The following is a 19979-nucleotide window of genomic DNA, read 5'->3' on the forward strand; positions in this document are numbered from 1 at the left end:
CTACTAGTGACAATGTATCTGAAATTATAACCCCAAGGCTCGACAACTCTTATCCTGCTCAACAAACTCCAATTTACCTTGGAGTAAAATTGGAGTTAAAGTTCAGAAACTGGGTTTTGAAACAGGGGCATTGCTGACACTGAGACAAGAACAGGATATGGCAGCTCTTAGACGAAGGATCCTTAAAACAGTTGCATGAGCTGGAATACAATTAGGATATAGTAAGATCTGTTTCAAACCGGCCTCGTATTTTAATAACCTTACAGTTAATGAATTCCTTAGGGCCATTTCATGGCTGTGCTTTGACATCCTGCCATCAGCTGTATTGGAAGGCAAGTTTCAGGAAAAAAAACATGTGCCAGAAGGACTTGCCCCTGCCAGTCAGGGAACACTGAATTATTGCCTAATTTGTTACTCTGTTATAACTCTGCATAGTGAGCTTCTAACACCCCGTTTAAGGCTATTCTCTGGATGACCAGATAAAGTTTTTGTAAAACTTATTTTGGCAACTAAAGACCCTAAAATAACACAAGGTATTACAGGTAGTCTTTGCTTAATGACCACAATTGGGACCCGAATTTTGGTTGCTAAGCAAAGCAGCCATTAAGCAAATATGACCCGATTTTATGACTTTTTTGCGGTGGTCGTTACGCAAATTACCATGGGTGTTAAGCAAACCACATGGTCATTAAGTGAATCATGTGGTTCCCCATTGATTTTGCTTGCCAGAAGCTGGCCAGGAAGGTCAAAAATGGCGATCATGTGACCATGGGATGCTGTGACGGTCATAAATGTGAACCGGTTGCCAAGCACCCAAATCGTGATCAAACGGTCATAAGTGTAAGGACTGGTCACAAGTTGGGTTTTTCAGCATGGTCTAAGTCCAAACCGTCACTAAACAAATGGTTGTTAAGTGAGGACTACCTGTACTAAGTTTGTATTTGTAGCCTGCAGAATATATGCTTGAAGAGAGTCATCCCTGAACATTATTATGACATATACCCTCAAGTCCCCTTTTTTATCCATGATTGCTAAAACTGACTGCAAGATCTTGCAATTTTGAAGTGGGAAACGAAAGAAAACTTGGGTGGAGCTATAAAACAGGGAAATCAGAATGAAATCCAAAGAATTTCCCTGCTTCTCCTAAATCTCATCTTGCATGCTTATGTGATATGGCTCTACCACTTTGCAGCCCTCTGCCCAACCGAAATGTTAAATCAGCCCCCCTCTAGTTTTTCAACTGGGAAATTGAAAAACATTCTAGAAGAAGGCATTGACAAACTACTTCTGTGCTGTGGCCAACTACAAGGAAGTCTTTCCTCTCCCCTCATCAAGGGCACTCGGCCACCAAGCATCTTTTCTGTGGCCCCACAGTTGGTGACTACTGAAGATATTCCAGCAGAGATGAAGTATAGAATGGCGGCTGCTGGATGTAAGTACAGTACAGCTGGGAGAGGGTGTCATGAGTACTGATGGCGAGCAGGAGGGAGCCCCTATCCAGGGGGGAAAATGCATGCGTAGTACTGAGGAATTAAGCAGCCATTCAAAGAGACACAGATCAGACCCGCCTTAACTTTCGGGGTTTATCTGTCTGGGTTTTTCCCACGCTTCTTCAGTTTGTTAGGATTCTGTCTTATGTAGCAGTAATAAACTCTAGAGACCTACTCCTTGTCTCAGCGTGATTCCTGACTGTTAGGACAGAGGGGAGAACAAGCAGCCCAGAAGAGGAAAGGGCAAGCAGATCCTTTCTCTTCTTTCTTCTTCTGCCTCAAGAAGCTGTTTTTCATTTTTTTTAAAGAAAGCTAAACGTCATTTCTAATCTGGACCTGAATTGTTGGTTTTCTAATTTACTGGTTATCTGCATTCTCTGTCACCCATGTAATACTGTGTAATTGCAGTTCAAACCTGTGCAAATAACTCTTCAATTGATCCAGACTTAAGACATAATAAGGATAAACCAGATTGTTCAGGCAACAAATAAATAAACAGATAAAAGGCAAAGATTCTAGCTGACTTATTCAAGTCTGTCCAAAGAACCTCAGAAGAATGAAATGTCATGTTTCTTATCTCAGGAGCCAATTTCAACATCATTTTTTCTTAATGATGTTTTTGCATTTGCCTAAAAAAGAGTAAACAAAAAAAAACCACCTTTATTCATCATCACTGCAAAGACAGATTAAAGGCTGAGTATATGATGCAACTCATGCACAATCTCTTTGCATCGTACACGTTTTTCACACTGAACTATCCCATTTGTATGAAGGTTGGACCACTGTACATTTTGGGATGTTTTGTGATCAGTTCCATAAACTTTCCAAAAGATATGCAAGAAAGTGTAACATCAGAACAGACCAGTTGGAAATGTCCCAAACAGCTGGAAATCATCCAGTCAATGATACTGAGGATAAATGATTACATATGAAAATACTTGCCATATATTTAAAAACTATCATTTTCAGAAAATAACACTTTCAGCATATCTTCTGTTTTAATGGTTGGAAATATCTGACACTTGTGAAAAATTTTCTTAATAATCGTATGTCCAATACAACCCTGCGCAAAAGAAAAGCAGATCTCCTCAAAGTGAGGAGAGGCTGTGTAAGGAACAGATGGCCAGGCCTGGGCAACAGAGGGTGGACATAATCTTTTAAACAATCCTGAGATTAGTCTTGGTAGAGAAGGTTTCAGGGATAATGCCAGAGGTTTGGCATTATCCGCTCAACTGGTATACTGTGTAATGTCCTTTTGCTGGAGTACTTCCAAGTCGGTTTAGTTTAGGGTCTCTGGGTGGCCTTGACCTCTTGAGAGACGTATGTTTAGTATCATGGCTTCCACTATGAAGTTCTAATACTTGAACCTGCCTCCAATCATTCTTAGGTTGAATTAATGACACAGCCTATAGGCAAATTTGCTTTTCTCACAAGAAAACTGCAGCAGCTGTTTTACATAACTTCTTTTGTTGGGATGGTAAGAGAAAAAAAAATGGGGGAAGTAGACAAAAGAGGATGAGAGAATTGGAATGAGAAAGCCCATCCAAATGCAATCAAAGCCTAGTCACTTACCATGGGTTGATGAGATCCTTTTTCCTTGAATGAAAACTGCAGCCTCATGAACCACAAAGTTAAGGATGTTTGATCTCCCTCACAGCACCATGGGTGGCACACTCTAAAGCAAACCAGAGTAAGGCCACCCATTGAACACTGTGTTGGAGGAGAGGGGAGGGGGTGGGGGAGGGGAAAAGCAATGCAAGGAAGCTTCTCTTTCACCATCAGCTTCTTACTGATCATCATAATGTACAAGACAAAAAGGGTCTTAATTTAGATATTCAGAGAGATATATTAAGTAGACCAATACCTGGCTTCCCCATACAGAGATAATAAAGGAGCAGGACATTCCCAACATCAATGGAAGGCCTGTACTTTTTCATAGATCTCTACAGTAACTATCTGTGCAAAAGCCATATGTGCACAAATTCTATAGAACCACCAGAAACAAGGCTTTGAAAACAGAGTCCCAAAACAGATAGGCCTGCTTCACAAATTACATTGTCAGAAATGTGTATTTATTTTTCGAACGTGTAAAGGTCCCTGACTCCATAATGACTCTCAGTATATCTAGGAAAGATTTAAATCTATAAATGCAAAGTATGGAGGTGCTAACTCATGTCTTGAGAGGGGTCTAGCTGCCAATTCCTCCATCAGGTTTTCCCAAACTGTGTTCCTTGGAACCTCAGGGTTCCACAAAACTTGATGGGATCCTGTGAGAGACTAAGGACAAAAACAAGTTCACCAAGCACAGTAATGTTCTACCACTACAGATTTACCTCTTGGTCAGGGGTTCCATGATTTAAACAAGCAGGTCTGAAAAAGTTTGAGAACCTCTGTCCTGGACCATCCTGCCTTGCTACTTTTTCCTGCTCCTTGCCTTCTTCTATACCCCAGCATGCTGGGTAGGGAATTCTGGGAGTTGAAGTCCACATATCTTAAAGCTGCCAAGGTTGAGAAACACTGTTCTATACAATCGAACCAGAAGAGGAACAACCTCCTCATCCCATGCCCAATCGATTTGGAAGGTGGAGTAGAGAAGCTCTAGAAGATAATGCAAAGCAATGGCAGTAGAGAAAGAAAAGGTGGCAAACACTGAAAGTGAACCTCTGGGAACTGCTTGTCTCAGGTTGTATGTGTGTGACAAAATCTGGAACTAATAGAAATTATTTGCTCTCCAACAACGAAGAATGCATTGGTGCTCCAATATTGCAAAAGCATGGATGCTCAAGATATGAGATAGTATATAATTTCCTCGTGTTCAATTCTGAACATAATCTTTGTCTGGACTTTTTGTAACCTGCATGTCTTTTAACAGCATCATAGAAAAGCATCCCTCCAGTAGTTTCAACTCCATATATAAACAAGAAAAACCTTTATGTGCACTTTCCCAACACAATATAACCACTGGCAATGCATATCTGCATATACAACTTTCTAAACGCCAGAAATATATTTTTACAGGACTATGTCCAACCAAATTTATACCATAGGCCTATTTTTGATTAAGACTGCATGTGCTTTCCATAACAAATACATTCTTGTTCTCACATAGGGGGGAAAACACACATTTTCATTTTTTAAGGTTTTCTTTTATTAGTAAAAAAAAATGCTCTATCTGCCAAGGGAAAATGCTTTTTAAATGCTTTTTAAATGCAATGACACCGCAAATGAAACTAAATTATAAAAATCATTAAATCTGGAGAGCTTCTAACCACTTAGAAAGGAAGGCAGCAAGCAAACTAATGGTATATCTAAACCACAGTACTGAACTGCACCTTGGATAAATCAAGACCTTGCTAGATCTTCCAGAGAAACAGGCATTTAAAATTGATTTTAGTCCCTAGAGTTGATTCTTGTGTGCCTTCTCATTTCCGAGGCTGACCCTGGTCACAGGACTTGGATGTTTAATCTCAGGCTCATAATTTACACAGAGGAAACATGTACTGGCAACAGATTCTTGGACTGCTGCTTTCTGAATACATCAACAAATGTATATGCCTTCCAGCACATCAGCACTTTTAAGTAACTTCTTCATACACTACATACTCTTAGAAATTAACACATAGCTAACAGCAAAATTAGAATATAAGGCTCCATATCAAGAGTTGGATACTGTTGAGTGGTCTTTGGATACCTACGCTTAAAAGTAATTCAATTTTGTTTCATAAAACTGCTGAAAGATCACCACATCTCATGGGAATTCTTTATTTTCACATGAGATGTCACATATTCAGGCAAGAAGGTGTAAGATCTTTGGCTGAGACTGCTGAAATGTCATAACATCTGATGGACTTCCAAGATTTCAGCCTTTAAAAAAAATGGATGTACCTGCATTGTAGAATAGTCCTGGGTGTCTGAAAAAGTCATAGACTCTGCTCTATGCACTCAATCAAATAAATTCATTTATTAAAAATAAATGAAGCCTACCGCTTAGAGGCAAATCTTTCTAAAGTGGTTAACTATCATGATGTCATGAGTGAGGATGTCATGAGTGAGGATGGCGAGCAGGGGGCTCCCATCCAGACTGTTAAGCGCATGCGTAGCACTGAGGAATTGGGCAGCCATTCCAAGAGGCACCGATCAGGCCCGCCTTAATCTTTGGGGTCTATATGTCTGGTTTTTTCCCACACTTCTTCAGTTTGTTAGGATTCCTGTTATGTACAAGCAATAAAACATTAGAGACCAGTTCCTTGTCTCAGCGTGGTTCCTGGCAGTTAGGACACATATAAATACACCATATAAAATTAATATGAGGTTTAAGATGGCACATTTTCCATATAATGCTGATCACATATAGCAATAGGGAGAAAACACTACTGGCGATTGCTTTGCTTTTTTAAAAATCATATCTGCCCCCTAATTAAGGAGCTCAGCTACTCTGTACCGAGTCACTACTGTCACATCAGGTTGAGCAAGTTCTCATATCTTAATAGTTCTTGAATCACTCAGAAATGTATTCTAGGCAGCCCAGCTATTCAAGAGAACTTAACAGAGTAGTGGTAATTAAACTTTCTGGCAAATAAGCCAGGTAAGTCAAGTCTAAATTATGAGATGTTTGACATATATACAATGGAATATAAACAGTAACTATTTTATTCTAAAATTTCAGAAGATCTTGAGGAATTTCCAGAATGAAGGACCAATGAAGGACACAGCTCTCTGCCTATCCAGAACAGGAAAATGTATTTACCTGAAATACCCTTATAATAAAATATAACTCATGCCCATAATACCTTTTTCCAAATATTGCTCATGATAACCCCCTCAATATGTCTCTAGTGAAAGCTCCTTGATCAGTTAAAGAGTTTGTTTTTCCTATGTGTCTAAGTATGTTGCTAAAAATCACAGCTAATAGAGGTTCAAATTATATTTTAAGCAAAGATGTTCATAATGTATTTGTTTGTGATTTTTTAAAAAGCCTAAATTCTGGAATAGTCTGAAAGAAAAAGAACGGATGGGAAAAAGCTATTTTTTAAAAATTTAGGGATATATGCATTTACAAAAACTTGGAGATCCCACATTTGATAGTGAAAAAGACATCAGGAAGGAGAAATCTGAGCTGAAAAACACAAAAAGGAGAAAGATATAAGCAAATACTCTTCCTGCTTTTCTCCTCAGAAAAATAGCCTTAGATGGAGATTTTTGCCAAGACTGTAAATTTAGGGGTCTGGTGGAACTTAAAACTTGTTCTATCATTTGGTTCCAAGCAACCTCCTTCCCCATCACCTATTACTTGCACCTGAAAAGAAATCCATACTGTCCCTTGTGATACATTTGATACACGTGATGGGTGATTTGGCCCAGATGCCACCTGCCCTGGAGACTGCTTTGGGATTAAAAAATCATGGGAGAAATAAATTGTGATCTTAGTGTGAAGGTGTGTATGATACAAGTTTGCAATAAGTGTCAGGAGAATGCTTGCACAAAAGATATTTGAACGAACTGTGAGGAATGATTGTATCCCACGGAAATACTGTCCATTTATCAAAAACTGTATGACTTTTTAAAAAAATCTGTTCAATTGTGTCCAATTCTCAGACTGCCTGGACAAGTCCCTGCAGTTTTCTTGGCAAGGTTTTTCAGAAGTGGTTTGCCATTGCCTCCTTCCTAGGGCTGAGAGAGAGTGAACGGCCCAAGGTCACCCAGCTGGCTTTCATGCCTCAGGTGGGACTAGAACTCTCAGTCTCCTGGTTTCTAGTCTGATGCCCTAACCACTGCACCAAACTGGCTCTCACTACTCTAGTTACATTTTTTTAAAAAACAAGCTAGGAAGAGTTGCAGGAATATGTAGGTTAAGGCAAGCTCACCACACATTTTTCTACTTAAGGATTACAATTCCTTTTGAAACACTAAACAGATATGATGTCCATACTACAGAGTTAAACTGGCTTACCAGTCAGGTCGCTTCTGAGTTACCTCTGAGTTCTGGGCTGGAGAAAACTAAGAATTCCTAAATAATTCCTAACAATATCACCAAATAACCACCTCTGGGATTTTTTAAAGGGAAACCATGATAGCGAACTTAAATGAATTTAGGGTTGGAATGGATAAATATCTTGACCTAACTATTGCACCTGCTGCTCATATGTAGCACACCATCCATAGCCACCTCAAATTCTCTGGAGGCTAGGAAGGATCAAAATATTTTAAATATATAATCAATTTTGGCGAGACCAGAGCTGCTTCCAAATGGTGGAGTATAATAAAATGCTGCCAAACTGTCCCTTTCTTCATGGATTCTGTGCAGTAAGAAAAAAATGCAAAGATCTGCAGAAACTGGACAGCTATAAACGGAAGATAGGATTATCCAAAACCCCTGAAAAAAATTTTGAATAAGAGAAGGCAAATACATAATGGAAACCTAATCATGAAACACTGTAAAAGCACAGCTAAATATATGTTAGATATAATATAGACATTAGACTAAGAAATCTGCTGCTAATAGGGAACTGAGAGAAATAAGCCAGGTCCATTCTTGCCGACCTACCTGACATAGCCTGAATAATCTATAGAGATTTTCTGAGTGTCATGTGGATTGTGACCCTTAATCTAGAGTTAGAAAAGTCAGAGTTAGAAAAGCTGTTCTAGAGCCATCTCATTTTTCCAACCTTGCTCACAGTTTTAACACTCAGCTTAGAGTTGTAGAACAGTCACTTTAAAATGCCACCATCTACCTCTCATTTCCCCATAGAGTAGTATGCACCAATTTTACAAAGATTCCTGCACTTTAGAGCAGAAACTCTCCACATAACCTGCATCTAAATAAAATGGTGTATTTCTGGAATGGTAGAACTGGATGAGCTCTTTCAGACTGTAAATGGCATTTCTTACATGTTTCATTTCAAAAACACCTTGATTTTTTAAAATACCTTCTCTATAAATTGGGGTGGGAGAGCTGAGCTAGAAACTTTTTCCATTATGTGCCAGTAGATTTTGGTTTTGTACATATGGGAGTATTTAAAATAATATTTTCTCCTCCAATCTGAAGTATAACAGTCTACTCACCTGCCTTACTTCTGAAGTAGAGTAGAACTAAATCTTTTTTTACAGTCTCCCCAATGGATGATTATGTTCAACAGCTGGGGCTTGGGGATTCTATAAGGACATCAAATTAGGAATGGATGTCCTAGATTTTAAATAACTAAGAGCTAACTCAAACCAATTATCTGTGCCTATAGAACCACCTCTAACACATCCATTAGTATGATAGCCCAAATAATATGTTTTGGAAAAAAAAGCCATTTTACATTATAAAAAGAATGTATGAAAATAAAGGAACTGTATAGTTTATTTTGTGTGTGTGTGTAGTAATGATAAAATTAATATTTTATTACCTCTCATTGTACTGCACAGCTTCTCCATTCTTTGCCCAAGTAATGGTTGGCCTTGGGTTTCCAACAGACTCACAGTGAAGAAGTACACTTAATGTCCCACTGGCTAAAACTACAGTATGTCCCAGATGGGTAACAACCTCGGATGCTGAGAGTTGCTGTGCCGCAGAGATCTTCTTCAGAATGGCAGGTTTTTTGTGTGGCCCACGTGAACCATTTATGAGTTCCAGAGATGTGGACAGGTGGGCTTCAGAGGAGGATGTTCTCAATAATCTGGTGAACTCAGAGAAGTGCTTAGTGAATGGAAATTCCACTGAAGCAGAACTGACTCTCCTTCCCTGGGTTTTGAAAAAAGATTCCTGATGTTCCAAATGGCTCTTGAAAATTTCATGGGCCAGCTGTGAGACAAGTTGCTTGCTATAGACATCCTTAAGCTCCTCAGGCTGTTGAGACAAATTTTTTAGGATGTCATCTAAACGATCCTGACTGGTGACCATAGTGAAAGGCAGGCTGTAGTCCTGACCCTGGTCCTCCTCTATAGAAATATTTCTCTCTGTGGAGTCCTGAGCTTCCCAAGGCTCTGTGCTATCACGAGGCCAGCCTCTGTACTCCAGAAGCCTTGTCACAATGTCATCATACCGGTTGCTAGGATCAGAGACAAGTCCTCGTTTTTCAGTTTTGCTTCCATTGAAGAGAATTTTATCCTGATGCTTCTCCTGGCCATGCAAAGCTTCATTCAAACTGACCTTCCCTGGGGATTCTTCTCCTTTTATCCCAGCTGACAAGGTAGCAGTACGTTTGTTGTGACCTCCTATTAGTTTAATCACAAAATGTTCTTGAGCTGGTCCTGCTGTGCAAGTATATGTACCTGTATCTGAGGGCTTTAACCGATGGACCTTCATGTATCCATACGGCGCAATGGTAACGTGAACAGAGCTGATGAGTCGTTTGCCATCCTTCTCCCACGTGATCATTGGTTTCCGGAATCGTCTCACGGGGCATCGAAGAATGACAGAGGTCTTGGGCAGCAGGTAGGCGTACCCACCAACAATAAAGTGCAGTTTCTTTTGCTTTCTTGTCTGGATAAAAACTTTCTTTTGAGCCAGTATCAAAGGGGGCTGCTTGTGAGCTGGTCTCTGGTATCCTGAAATGTTAGTAATATTATTAGGATATGGTATCACATCACATTTGCACATTCAGTCTAACAGACTAAAGTGGACTAAAGATAGGCTGACCCTATTTCCTTGAGACAAAAATGGGACATTGGGATGGCAAAAGGGGAAGGGGTTAAACTTAGGTAATATTCTGTAATCATGAAAAAGCAAGATGATAAAAAAAGTTTTAAATGTTTTTATCTTTGTTGTAAACCGCCCAGAGTTCCCCCTTTGGGGGGAGATTGGGGGTGATAAAATCTGAGAAATAAATAAATAAATAAATAAATGTTTAATAAAAACTTTATAAATCTATCCATGTAATTTTCTGGACAATAATGCAGTAGTGGATTGCTTTGCCTTCCTCTGTAGTTTTTTTTAACTTCCCTGCTGAGCTTGCAGCCCTAGGATCTCCTTGTGGTCTCCCATCCAAATATTAATTGGGCCTGATCCTACATTTTGAGCTCAGCTAAGATCAGCTAGACCTGCTAAGTTCGTTCAGAAGCCTCCCTATCCTTGCTGGAGGACAGAGGAAGAAACTGTCAGGCTGGAGGAGAATAGCAGGCTGATGATTGACAGTCCTGCTTGTGTAATACACACATACACAGACACACACACTAAAAAAAGGGAACAAAACCTGCACCACAACATATAGGTAGTCCTTGCTTAACAACCATTCGTTTAGTGATGGTTCAGACTTACACCCTGTGCCCCCTCCAGATGTGTCAGGACGCCCCCCCTTGAAATGCCAGGGAATCCTGCATGCTCCATGGGCCCCCAAATCTGCACGTGCGTGCCTCCCAGTTTCTCCTTTCCCTTTCCCTTCCTTTCCTTTTTTTGCAAAGTTTATTTTCAGCCACCTGAAGCGTGTGCTCTGCTCGCACTCACTTCCCTTCGGGACACTCCAAGGGCCCTGGAAACTTGGGGTGTGTGTGTGTGTTTTTCCCCTCCCCAAAGTCAAATTTCCGTATGTGAATCGGCTTCTCTGAATAGCAAACCTGTTGCTGCTGTAGCGGTTTTTAAGAAAACAGGACAAAATGGACATTTATATTAAAATGATGGGACGGTCGGGAAATGTTAAAAAAACGTCTGTCCTATTCAAAATGGGGCGTATGATCAGCCTAACTAAAGATCCTCTTTCCCTTCCATTAATGCTTCTGTGCTGTGCCTATGTATGTGTTTCCTGTGTGAACTCCCTATCACTAATGCATGATGCCTGTGAGGGATGTAGCATGATACCCCATCACATGGTCTGCAACACAGGACATTTCATGGGGAAGTTACTGTACAAAAATTTGAACCCGGGATGTCCTTTGCATGGGCATCTGCAGATGGGCCATAAAACATAGCTTCCAACTCACTAAACCAAACAAGCAGCTTCCTTTTAGAACTAGGTGAAACGTTATAATTTACAGCAAATTGAGATTTATTCAACAGATGCTGAGAGCTCACCCATCAGAAATAACCAGAGCTAAATAAATTTGGTCCCTTTCTGGTTCAGTTGCAGAATCAGGAGTCAGGCTTATTCAAATTAAAAAAAAAAGCAGTTCCTGTTGTTAAAAGTCTTTAAATGGAAGAGTCAATATAATAAACATAAGGAGTGTACAACATACATGTGGAACTCCCCTTATTAAGCGTTTATCATTCCAACCTTGAGAGGCCTCAGAGCTGGAAACAGCAAGAAGGAACAAACAAAGTGCAACCTCAAGGGAGTAACAGGAAGCAAAACAAATCTACTTCGAGCGAGCTGAGGACCCCGTGGTGGATAATATCAGACTTCATTGGTTACGTGGGGACCCTGGCTGAAGATCTCTCTGCCCAACAACTGTCAGGAATGTGAGGTGGATTTGAAAACAACTACTTCTCTCCACAGAAAAAGTTTAACAGTAAACATTGTTCTAATGCAACTAACATAATTTGCTGATTAGAAAAAAATTCATATGAGGTTTTAAGATGCTTTTTCACTGAGTTGCTATTTTTTTTCATAACTGTTTCCACAGTAGACTATTTATTACATACATGATCTGTGCAATTCTGTTTGCAAGCAACAGCAACACCCCCCAAAATGATTTTTTTATTGCTTAACCCCAATAAATTTAAATTTAAATAAATTTAAGCATTTACCTGCAAAAAACTTAATGGACATGAATGAATAGTCAGAACAGCCCAGAATTAAGTCTTCATTGTAGAGAAAATAGACATGGTTAGATCTCTCTATAAAGAGAGCAGTGCTGGCCAGAAAAGCAACCACTACCTTTTTTTCTTTTACTTTAAAAATACTTAATGCATATACTGAATAGCAAAGTATTAATCTAATCACCCTAAGCCTCTCATTATTTAAAATTCATATCTTCAGGATATGGACATTCAAGATCAGATTCAATTTTTTTTTCTTTCTGGGAATCATTTTTTAGCCATGTTTGTGGACCGTATCTGGGGGCTGTCTCTTATTTATTATTATGACTCTTCTTGTTATTGTTACCTAACAATAAATAAAACCGTAAGTATAGTAACTGATTGAAATGTAAAAATTTTCCCAATCTTGTATGATCCCCTGATTCATAGAAATTCTGGCAAGGACTGTGGTATCAACTGGATCGATGTTTTCTTTGTTTGAGAAAACCCATTAATAAGGTAAGTAGGGAACAAACCATTCACAGTATCACTCATGTTCTGCCAGCCCAGGGGTATATAACATGTAGCCCTCAAAGTGGTGTGGCTTCCCCACTTCCCCTCTCCCAATTTATAATCAAACTCTCATTTAAAATGAGAGGAGGAGACAATGAATGGGGAGCAATCATATTAATTATTAGGAATGCGCAACATTTCAGATCTCAAGCCAAAAAGATGCTTTGGGCATGGAGGCACATACATCTCCTGTACGTTTGATCTCACAGAAATACGTGTTTGATCTAAAGAATCACCAGTAATGCACCCATGCCTGCTCCAAAGCATCTTGCATGCATATCCATATTAATTATAATATTTAAATTAAAATTAAATCAAATATATTTTCTGTCCTGTTCTGCTTTCATCTCTTTCTTTGATCTGACATTGCCCATGTTTTGGACTGCAGCCATTGGATTGAAAGAGAGTGGGAGTCCCTGATTTAAACCAATGTACAAAGCACACTGTTCCGGTACTGCTCTGCTATTAATTTTAATGATTATAGTGCTATGTTATACTTCCCCAAACTATGCCCTCCAAATGTTTTGCCTTTAATTTCCTTAGCCCCCATGTAAACTCCTCTTTGACATGAAATTGTCCCAAATCTTCCCAATTCCCCTCCAGGTCTTCTTCTATACTCACTTGCGCAAGTCACGAGCACACATGGTCTGACCAAGGATGAGAATGGCAAAGATGGGCAAAGTGATGAGTTCACAATGGCAGAAAGTCCAGTATTTAGCATTTTTCTGCAAATGGCATTTCGTGTCTGGGTTCCTTCTCCACAGCTAACAGAACACTGGGAACAGAACAAACAGCTGATTAGGAAAGATTAAAAGTCAATCAGTCACTACCCGTTAACCCTGGAGTTTTCCATGGTTGTTCTCTGCTGAACAGAGGAAAGGCCTACTCTGTTCAATCTAATTAGGTTCCAGAGGGACCTTGGTGATGATCCTGAGGCTCTGATGAAGTTTGAGCCTCAGTTACTGCTTGGAATGAGAAGGTAACGATGACCTGTGTCTCTACTTGTGGGTTCTGATGGGCCCCCTGGTCTTCAGGTAATGAATTGCCAGGAGACACCTAGAGTGGTGCTGGAGGAAGATGAAGAGAACTCTGTGTGAGCACAAGTAAGACCCTTCCCTAAGGCCCTCCTTGTGGCAGTAAGCACAGAAAAATGTAATTATTTCTCCATTCATATTGCATCTGCCAAATGCCAGCTGGGCAGTTGTTCAGGGTGACCCTCCTGGGTCCCTCCTTGATTAAGAGGGCAGCACTTGTGGGGATGCTGTGGGGACTACTACTCTCACTACTTGGTGGATAAAGTTGCTCAGATCTGCTCAAAGTTGGACTCCAGCTATGCAGGTCTTATGGAATTGACTAAGAAAATTGGCTTAGTTACCTAGGACAAGTTTGAGCCTGTTAGTCTTGAAAAAGTGGACAGCTCCTCAGGGCTGTCAGTGAGACCATCTGTTTCAGAACCATGCTCCTTCTGGTTGGTTAAGGCCTCCAGAAGAGATCATGTGATTGGATCCATGCAGTGGTAAATGCATCTGTGAGACAGCTGGTGTTCCACCCCATCTTCAAGAAGCCATTGTTGGATCCAGCAGAGCTGGACAATTTTCATCTTGTTGAGAAGGTAGCCAGCCTGCAGCTCCAAAGGGCCCTGGAGGAAATGGAATGTCTGGAGCCCCTTTGGTCTGAGTTCAAACTGGGACAAGGTACTGAGACAGCACCGGCTGTACTTATCAATGACGTAAGGCAGGCTTAGGTTGTCCTGGATCTCTCAGCAGGTTTCAGTTCCATTGAAAATGCTATTCTTATAGACTGGCCCAGATGGTTGGGAGTAGGAAGCATGGTGTTACAGTGGTTAGTTCCACTCAGTGTTGTTGGCTGTGGGACAGAGTCTATCCCTAGGCCCCTGCTTTGCAGAGTGCCTCTGTCAGCCCTTTGAGTAGGCCAGGCCAGGAAATCTGGAACTACATTTTATTGGGAAAGGCTATTTATTTATTTTATTTATTTACAGGACTTACACAGCCACCTGTCTCATATAATGAATATAGGCTGCTCAAAACAATACATAAAAACAGGGTTAAAAACAAAAGTACCCTTCCCCCTCAGGCATGAGACCAAACGTCTTCATGGCTCAGTCCCCATCCTAGCCCAAATCCCTGGGGTAGAAGTCAGATCTTCATGGCCCTCCAGAAGGCTAAAAGGGCAGGGATCCCTTAGATCTCAGGTGGGAGGCTGTTCCAAAGGGCTGGGGTGGCCACCGAGAAGGTGTGCCTCCAAGGTCCCATCAAGTGGCAAGGGACTGGACCTGAAGTGTGCCCACCCTATCAACCCTAGTGGGATGGGCAGATACTCTCAGGGAGGGGCAGTCTTGCAAGTAACTTGGTCCTGTGCCATGTAGGGCTTTAAAGGTGGTAACCAGCACCTTGAATTGCACCTGGAAAGCAACTGCAAGCCAGTGCAGCTCACGCAGCAGTGGTGTTATTCAGGTGAACCATGGGGCACCCAAAATTGTGCGTGCTGTAGCATTGTGGACCAGTTGCAGCTTCTAATAACAGAATCTTGAATGCCTGAGTTCTCCCCTCTCCTCCCCCTCATATTATATTGAATTAGGGAGGAGTCAATCTGAGCTTCTTCTGCTGTTGCCTGGACTTAAAAGTAAGCTTTCATTTATGTAACCCTTGCTGTCTCTGCCTAGCTTCCTCAGGATAATCCCCACAGCTCTCTACTGCCTCATAGCTCTACCCTCTCCCTGCTCTTGATTAAATGTACATGAAGCTGCTGGAAGAAGTAATTTATCAGTTTGTTATGATACAGTAAATCACCACTATGCTGACAATACTCAGTTGTACATCTCCACCCTGGGCCATCTTGATACTACCAAGCTTCTATCCCAGTATCTGGAGGATGTGGGGGCTTAGACGGGGAAGAACAGGCTTTCACTCAGCCTCAGAAAGCTTGAGTGCCTATGGGTTTGGTGCCCATCTGATCCTGAAACTGGAGATTTTCCACGTTGATTTTGGAAAGGACTGCACTCCTCTACTCAGAAACAGGGCAAATTTAGGTGATTCTCCTAGACTCAGAGCTCCTGCTCAAGGAGGTGGCAGTGGTGGCTAGGAGGGCCTTTGCAGAACTCCAGCTTGGTCACCAACTGTGCCAACTGATGGATCAAAAAGCTTTTACATCTTAGTCACCTCCCAGGTGGACTGCTGCAATGCATTCTATATGGGGCTGCCCTTAAATAATACAGCAGTGCAAGTTGTTATGGGTGCACAATTATATGTCCATATAACACATGAATTGCACTGACTCCCAATAGGCTTCCAGGTGCAATTCAAGGTGCTGGTTATGACCTATAAAGCCCAACATAGCACAGGATTGGATTATTTGCTGGGCCACCTGTCTGATTATTTCTGCCTATCCCACATGCTATAACAGGATGGGCATGCTCCAAGTCCCTTCCCTGAAGCAATGCCACCTGATGGGACTTAGGGGGCACGTCTTCTCAGTTGCAGCACCTGCCCTTTAGAAAGACTTCTCTCCACCCCCCAAAATCAGTTGACCTGAATTCTGTTAGTCTTTATGAAAGCTTTAAAAGTTTGTTTTTTTCCTGGGCATTAGGCCGGGATAGATAAGCCTGTCTTTGGGAGGTGGACTGTATGTTGATGGGCCCTGATTGTATGTATGCTTTGTTTTTGTTGATTTTATCGGTTTTAATTGTCATTTTGGGTTTTCGGTTGGTTTTACTGAGTTGTGATCACACATGTTGGGTGGCCATAGAAATCTAAATAAATAAAATAAATATTTAGAGGAGGAGGATTATAAACATAGGAGTTGGAATATAAGAAATAAAATATTCCCAGGTGTGGAAGAAAAGAGTTTGTTACGCATAAATGTGAGTGGCATAGATTTCAATGAACACTGCCCAAGGGACAGACAAAGGCCTATTTTCTCTCAGAAAGGGTACATGTTCTAGCAGCTGGTTTACCTAGATAATCTATTTATTTGGCTGGGCTGTCAGGCTAGATCATTACCCATTCGTTAAGCTTCTTGTATTGTGCACACCCGTCCTGGCATGCATATAATGTTTTTCAACAACCAAATTAATTGCTTGCTTCTTGGATGAAGGAAGAGTGGATAGGAATGAACAGGAGAAAGGAGAAAAAACCCTACTTAGTTAAAGATCATAGATCTGCAGAATATCATTCACATAAGAAAGGCTTGTGGATTACACAGAAATAACATACCAGAATAATAGAGAACGTAAATATTCTTCTGAAATATGTTTTTAATTTTGCTCTATAGTTCAGGCACAAAAAATGCAGTGTTCAGTCAGATTGGCAGATCCCTTCTCCAGCCTTAATACTCTTACATTGATCATGGCTTTCAAATGATGCTACAGCAAATGTTCCTTGAAAGTTTATCAGGGCCTTCCATAATTGAAAGATCACTGATAACAGAAATGTTTCACGTACTCACCAATTCACTGAAATTTAACATACCAGAAAGTGTTGAATCTACTCTAGATTGTGCTCTCCCTTAGTGCAGTACAACAGTGAAGTCTACTAAGTTTAGGTCAGCATGAAAAGCCTACTGTTGCAATCTGTGCAACTTTTTTTTACTTTTGTTATTGTTAGTCTTCTCTAGTTTTACAATACAGAACTGATTTCAAAAAGTAACAAAATACCTCATGGCTTAATCTTCAACTGTGCATCCTATGGTTACAGTGGTTTCAGGGAGGTTGTCTGAATTGGCTATTTATCAACTGGAAGGCTCTCAGAGAGATACCTAATAGCTGTTTCCATATGTGGCATATTCTACAGATTCATCACACTATAGCCTTACTAGTAATAATATTACCAGGGATAATCAGATCAGCCCAAAAGAGCCTAAATCTAATAATAAGAAAAAAAAATCAATTCCCAATTATAAATACACAACTCTCTTTGTATTTGGTATAAATCTAATCTACAAATTACAAGACTTTAGTGAGAAATACCACCTTAACAAAATTAATAGTATCAATAAATAAAATTCAGGTTGAGCAAAGAGAAGGAAACAAGAGCTCCTGGATGCAGAAAATCTAGATTTTGTTTTACTGCTAGTTCATACCTGTGTCCAGTCTGAGAGGAGCCATGCAGGGGAACATTCCTTATTTTGGCAGGCTTGCTGGGAAGCTGGCCGCGAAGTGGAACAAAAGGTTTCTGGAAGTTCTAGAAAACTTCCATCAGCCATGCGCTGCTTGCAGAGCACTTCCCGTCTCTCAATGCCACCTCCACACGTTTGTGAACACTGGAGAACAATTGCAGCAGTTGCTTATGAGCTTGAGAACATTAGCAGCAATCGGCTTCCACAAACTGGTTGGTATCTCACAGAGGTTAATGGGAGCCTTCAAACTGTGTGTGGGATAGCAGGCCTAGGATAGAAACACTAATAAAAAAAATTAGGGAATTGAAACAAAGGGGGACTTTTAAATAATGCTCTGGGACTGGCTTTTAATATGTGTTCTGAAAAGAAAGATGGGTTTTGTAAAGTCCCTTCCCTTCAGCAATAAAACAAAGGCTGAAAAAGGGGTAGTAATACAAACACTTTGGGGCCACTTTCTGTTACAGAGATGCTATGCCCACTTTCTTTTGAAAAGAAGGCAAAGAGAAGGAGGTAACAGAATGGCTGAAAACAAGGTTGACATTCTAATTAAAAAATGTTTCTAATTAAAACAAAAGAATTTGTACAGATTTTATTGAACACCCAAACCTTTAAACCTGTGAATAGTTACCAGGAGCCAGTGGCATCTGTAGTGTTTGTGTGTGTGACAAAAATAGCATTGCAGTGTCCGTCCTTTTTCTGTTTGTCATGACAGCACGCATTCCCCAAAGGGGTGGAGCTTGTACAGTAGTGCAATGCTGCTTTCCTCATTCTGTTGAAAGCAGAAAGATCTTGTGGACCCCACTGTCAAAAATTCTCCTGCCAGAACATTAAAACTTTAGAACTCTTAGATCATCTTTCTTTATAAGAATTCGAAGACCTCTAAGTAGAATACCACTTACGTTTCTAGGTAAAATAATCAGTAGATAAAAGTAGATATAAAATAGGAATTTGCTGGATGAGGTTCTTCCCAATCAGCAAAGAAAACCAAATAGGGTTTGCCTGAGGGCAGTGGGCAACAAATCTAAGTATAAATGTGATAAAAATGGAATTTATGATTCTAAGATTAGTATCCCTCCTTCTTCCAGCCATTAATTGCAGATACAGGTAGGTTTTTCCCTTGGGAACTGGAATTTACCTGTTGCCATTCTTGAAGGTACCAAGACGGAGGACAGTCAAAACGGTTGCAGGCTTGTACCACAATGGGCTTGGGTTTGTGACATAGTTTGTCCTCCAAGGTCACTGTCTCATTAGTCTCTCTTGAGAGGAGGTGAGAGCAGAAGACCTCACGGATTTGCAATCCTACACCGCAGGTGAGACTGCAAGAGCTCCACTTTCCCACCTCCCACCTGGAGGGAAAGCCAAGAAAAAGGTTCTGAAGTGAAACAAAACATGTTCCATAATCATGCAAAAATATTTTTGGTTTTGCACTGTGCCTCCCCCCAACCCAAACTAAAAACACTAGGCTGGATCCAGACTAAAGTTGTATCCTCCACATATATAATCCAGTAGTAAGTCCTGTGGATTTCACTGGGAATCACGTTCAGGTAATTTATTCTGGATCCAGAATTTAAAATACATTCATCTGTCTACTGATAAGGATTTCAAACACACTTAATTTTACTGTTGAGTTTCATATTTTGCACTTTTGTTTTATTATTTGGAAACACCTTGAATGCTTAGGTAAGCAGAAGGGCAGGCTAAATTTAATAAATAGTTAAATGGATTTAAAAGCACAATAACCCATTGTACCCAGGTGATCACCATCTGAATCCATCCCTCTTTATTCCTTGTTACCAAGTGGTGACCTCAGTGATAGATGGGTAGCCTGCTGTCAAGGTTCTGTACAGTCTTAATGTGTACCCCTGGAATCTGCACTAACTTTTTAACTTTTTATAGAAAGGCTATGTCAAGCTGTGGAATATCCTTAGGAAAGTGGAAATCTCAGAACATTTCACTGTCCTCATGAGAAGTCTATGTACAGGACCGGAAACCACAAGCTGGATGGAGCATTGTGACACAGACTGATTCCAGGTCAGCAATGGAGAGTCAAGGCTATATTCGCATGCGCTCTCTCTCTCTCTCTCTCTCTCTCATTCTCTTCTAGACCAGTGAACTTTAAAACAACTCTG

The 19979-nt window shown here is 40.6% G+C and overlaps 1 protein-coding gene across 1 annotated transcript in view; it reads right to left on the reverse strand.

Moving 5' to 3' along the window:
* ADAMTSL1 (ADAMTS like 1) overlaps positions 1-19979 on the reverse strand; it is a 588401-nt gene that overhangs the window by 37086 nt on the left and 531336 nt on the right. Inside the window, exons 17-20 of the mRNA XM_063295031.1 lie at positions 18986-19196; positions 17815-17994; positions 13339-13492; positions 8882-10022 (exon numbers count right to left, since the gene is read on the reverse strand). Of these exons, the coding sequence (XP_063151101.1) occupies positions 8882-10022; positions 13339-13492; positions 17815-17994; positions 18986-19196 (1686 nt within the window). The remainder of the gene's footprint in view (positions 1-8881; positions 10023-13338; positions 13493-17814; positions 17995-18985; positions 19197-19979) is intronic.

This window comes from Candoia aspera, chromosome 2 (genome assembly GCF_035149785.1).
Source record: "Candoia aspera isolate rCanAsp1 chromosome 2, rCanAsp1.hap2, whole genome shotgun sequence".
Classification (NCBI taxonomy): Eukaryota; Metazoa; Chordata; class Lepidosauria; order Squamata; family Boidae; genus Candoia; species Candoia aspera.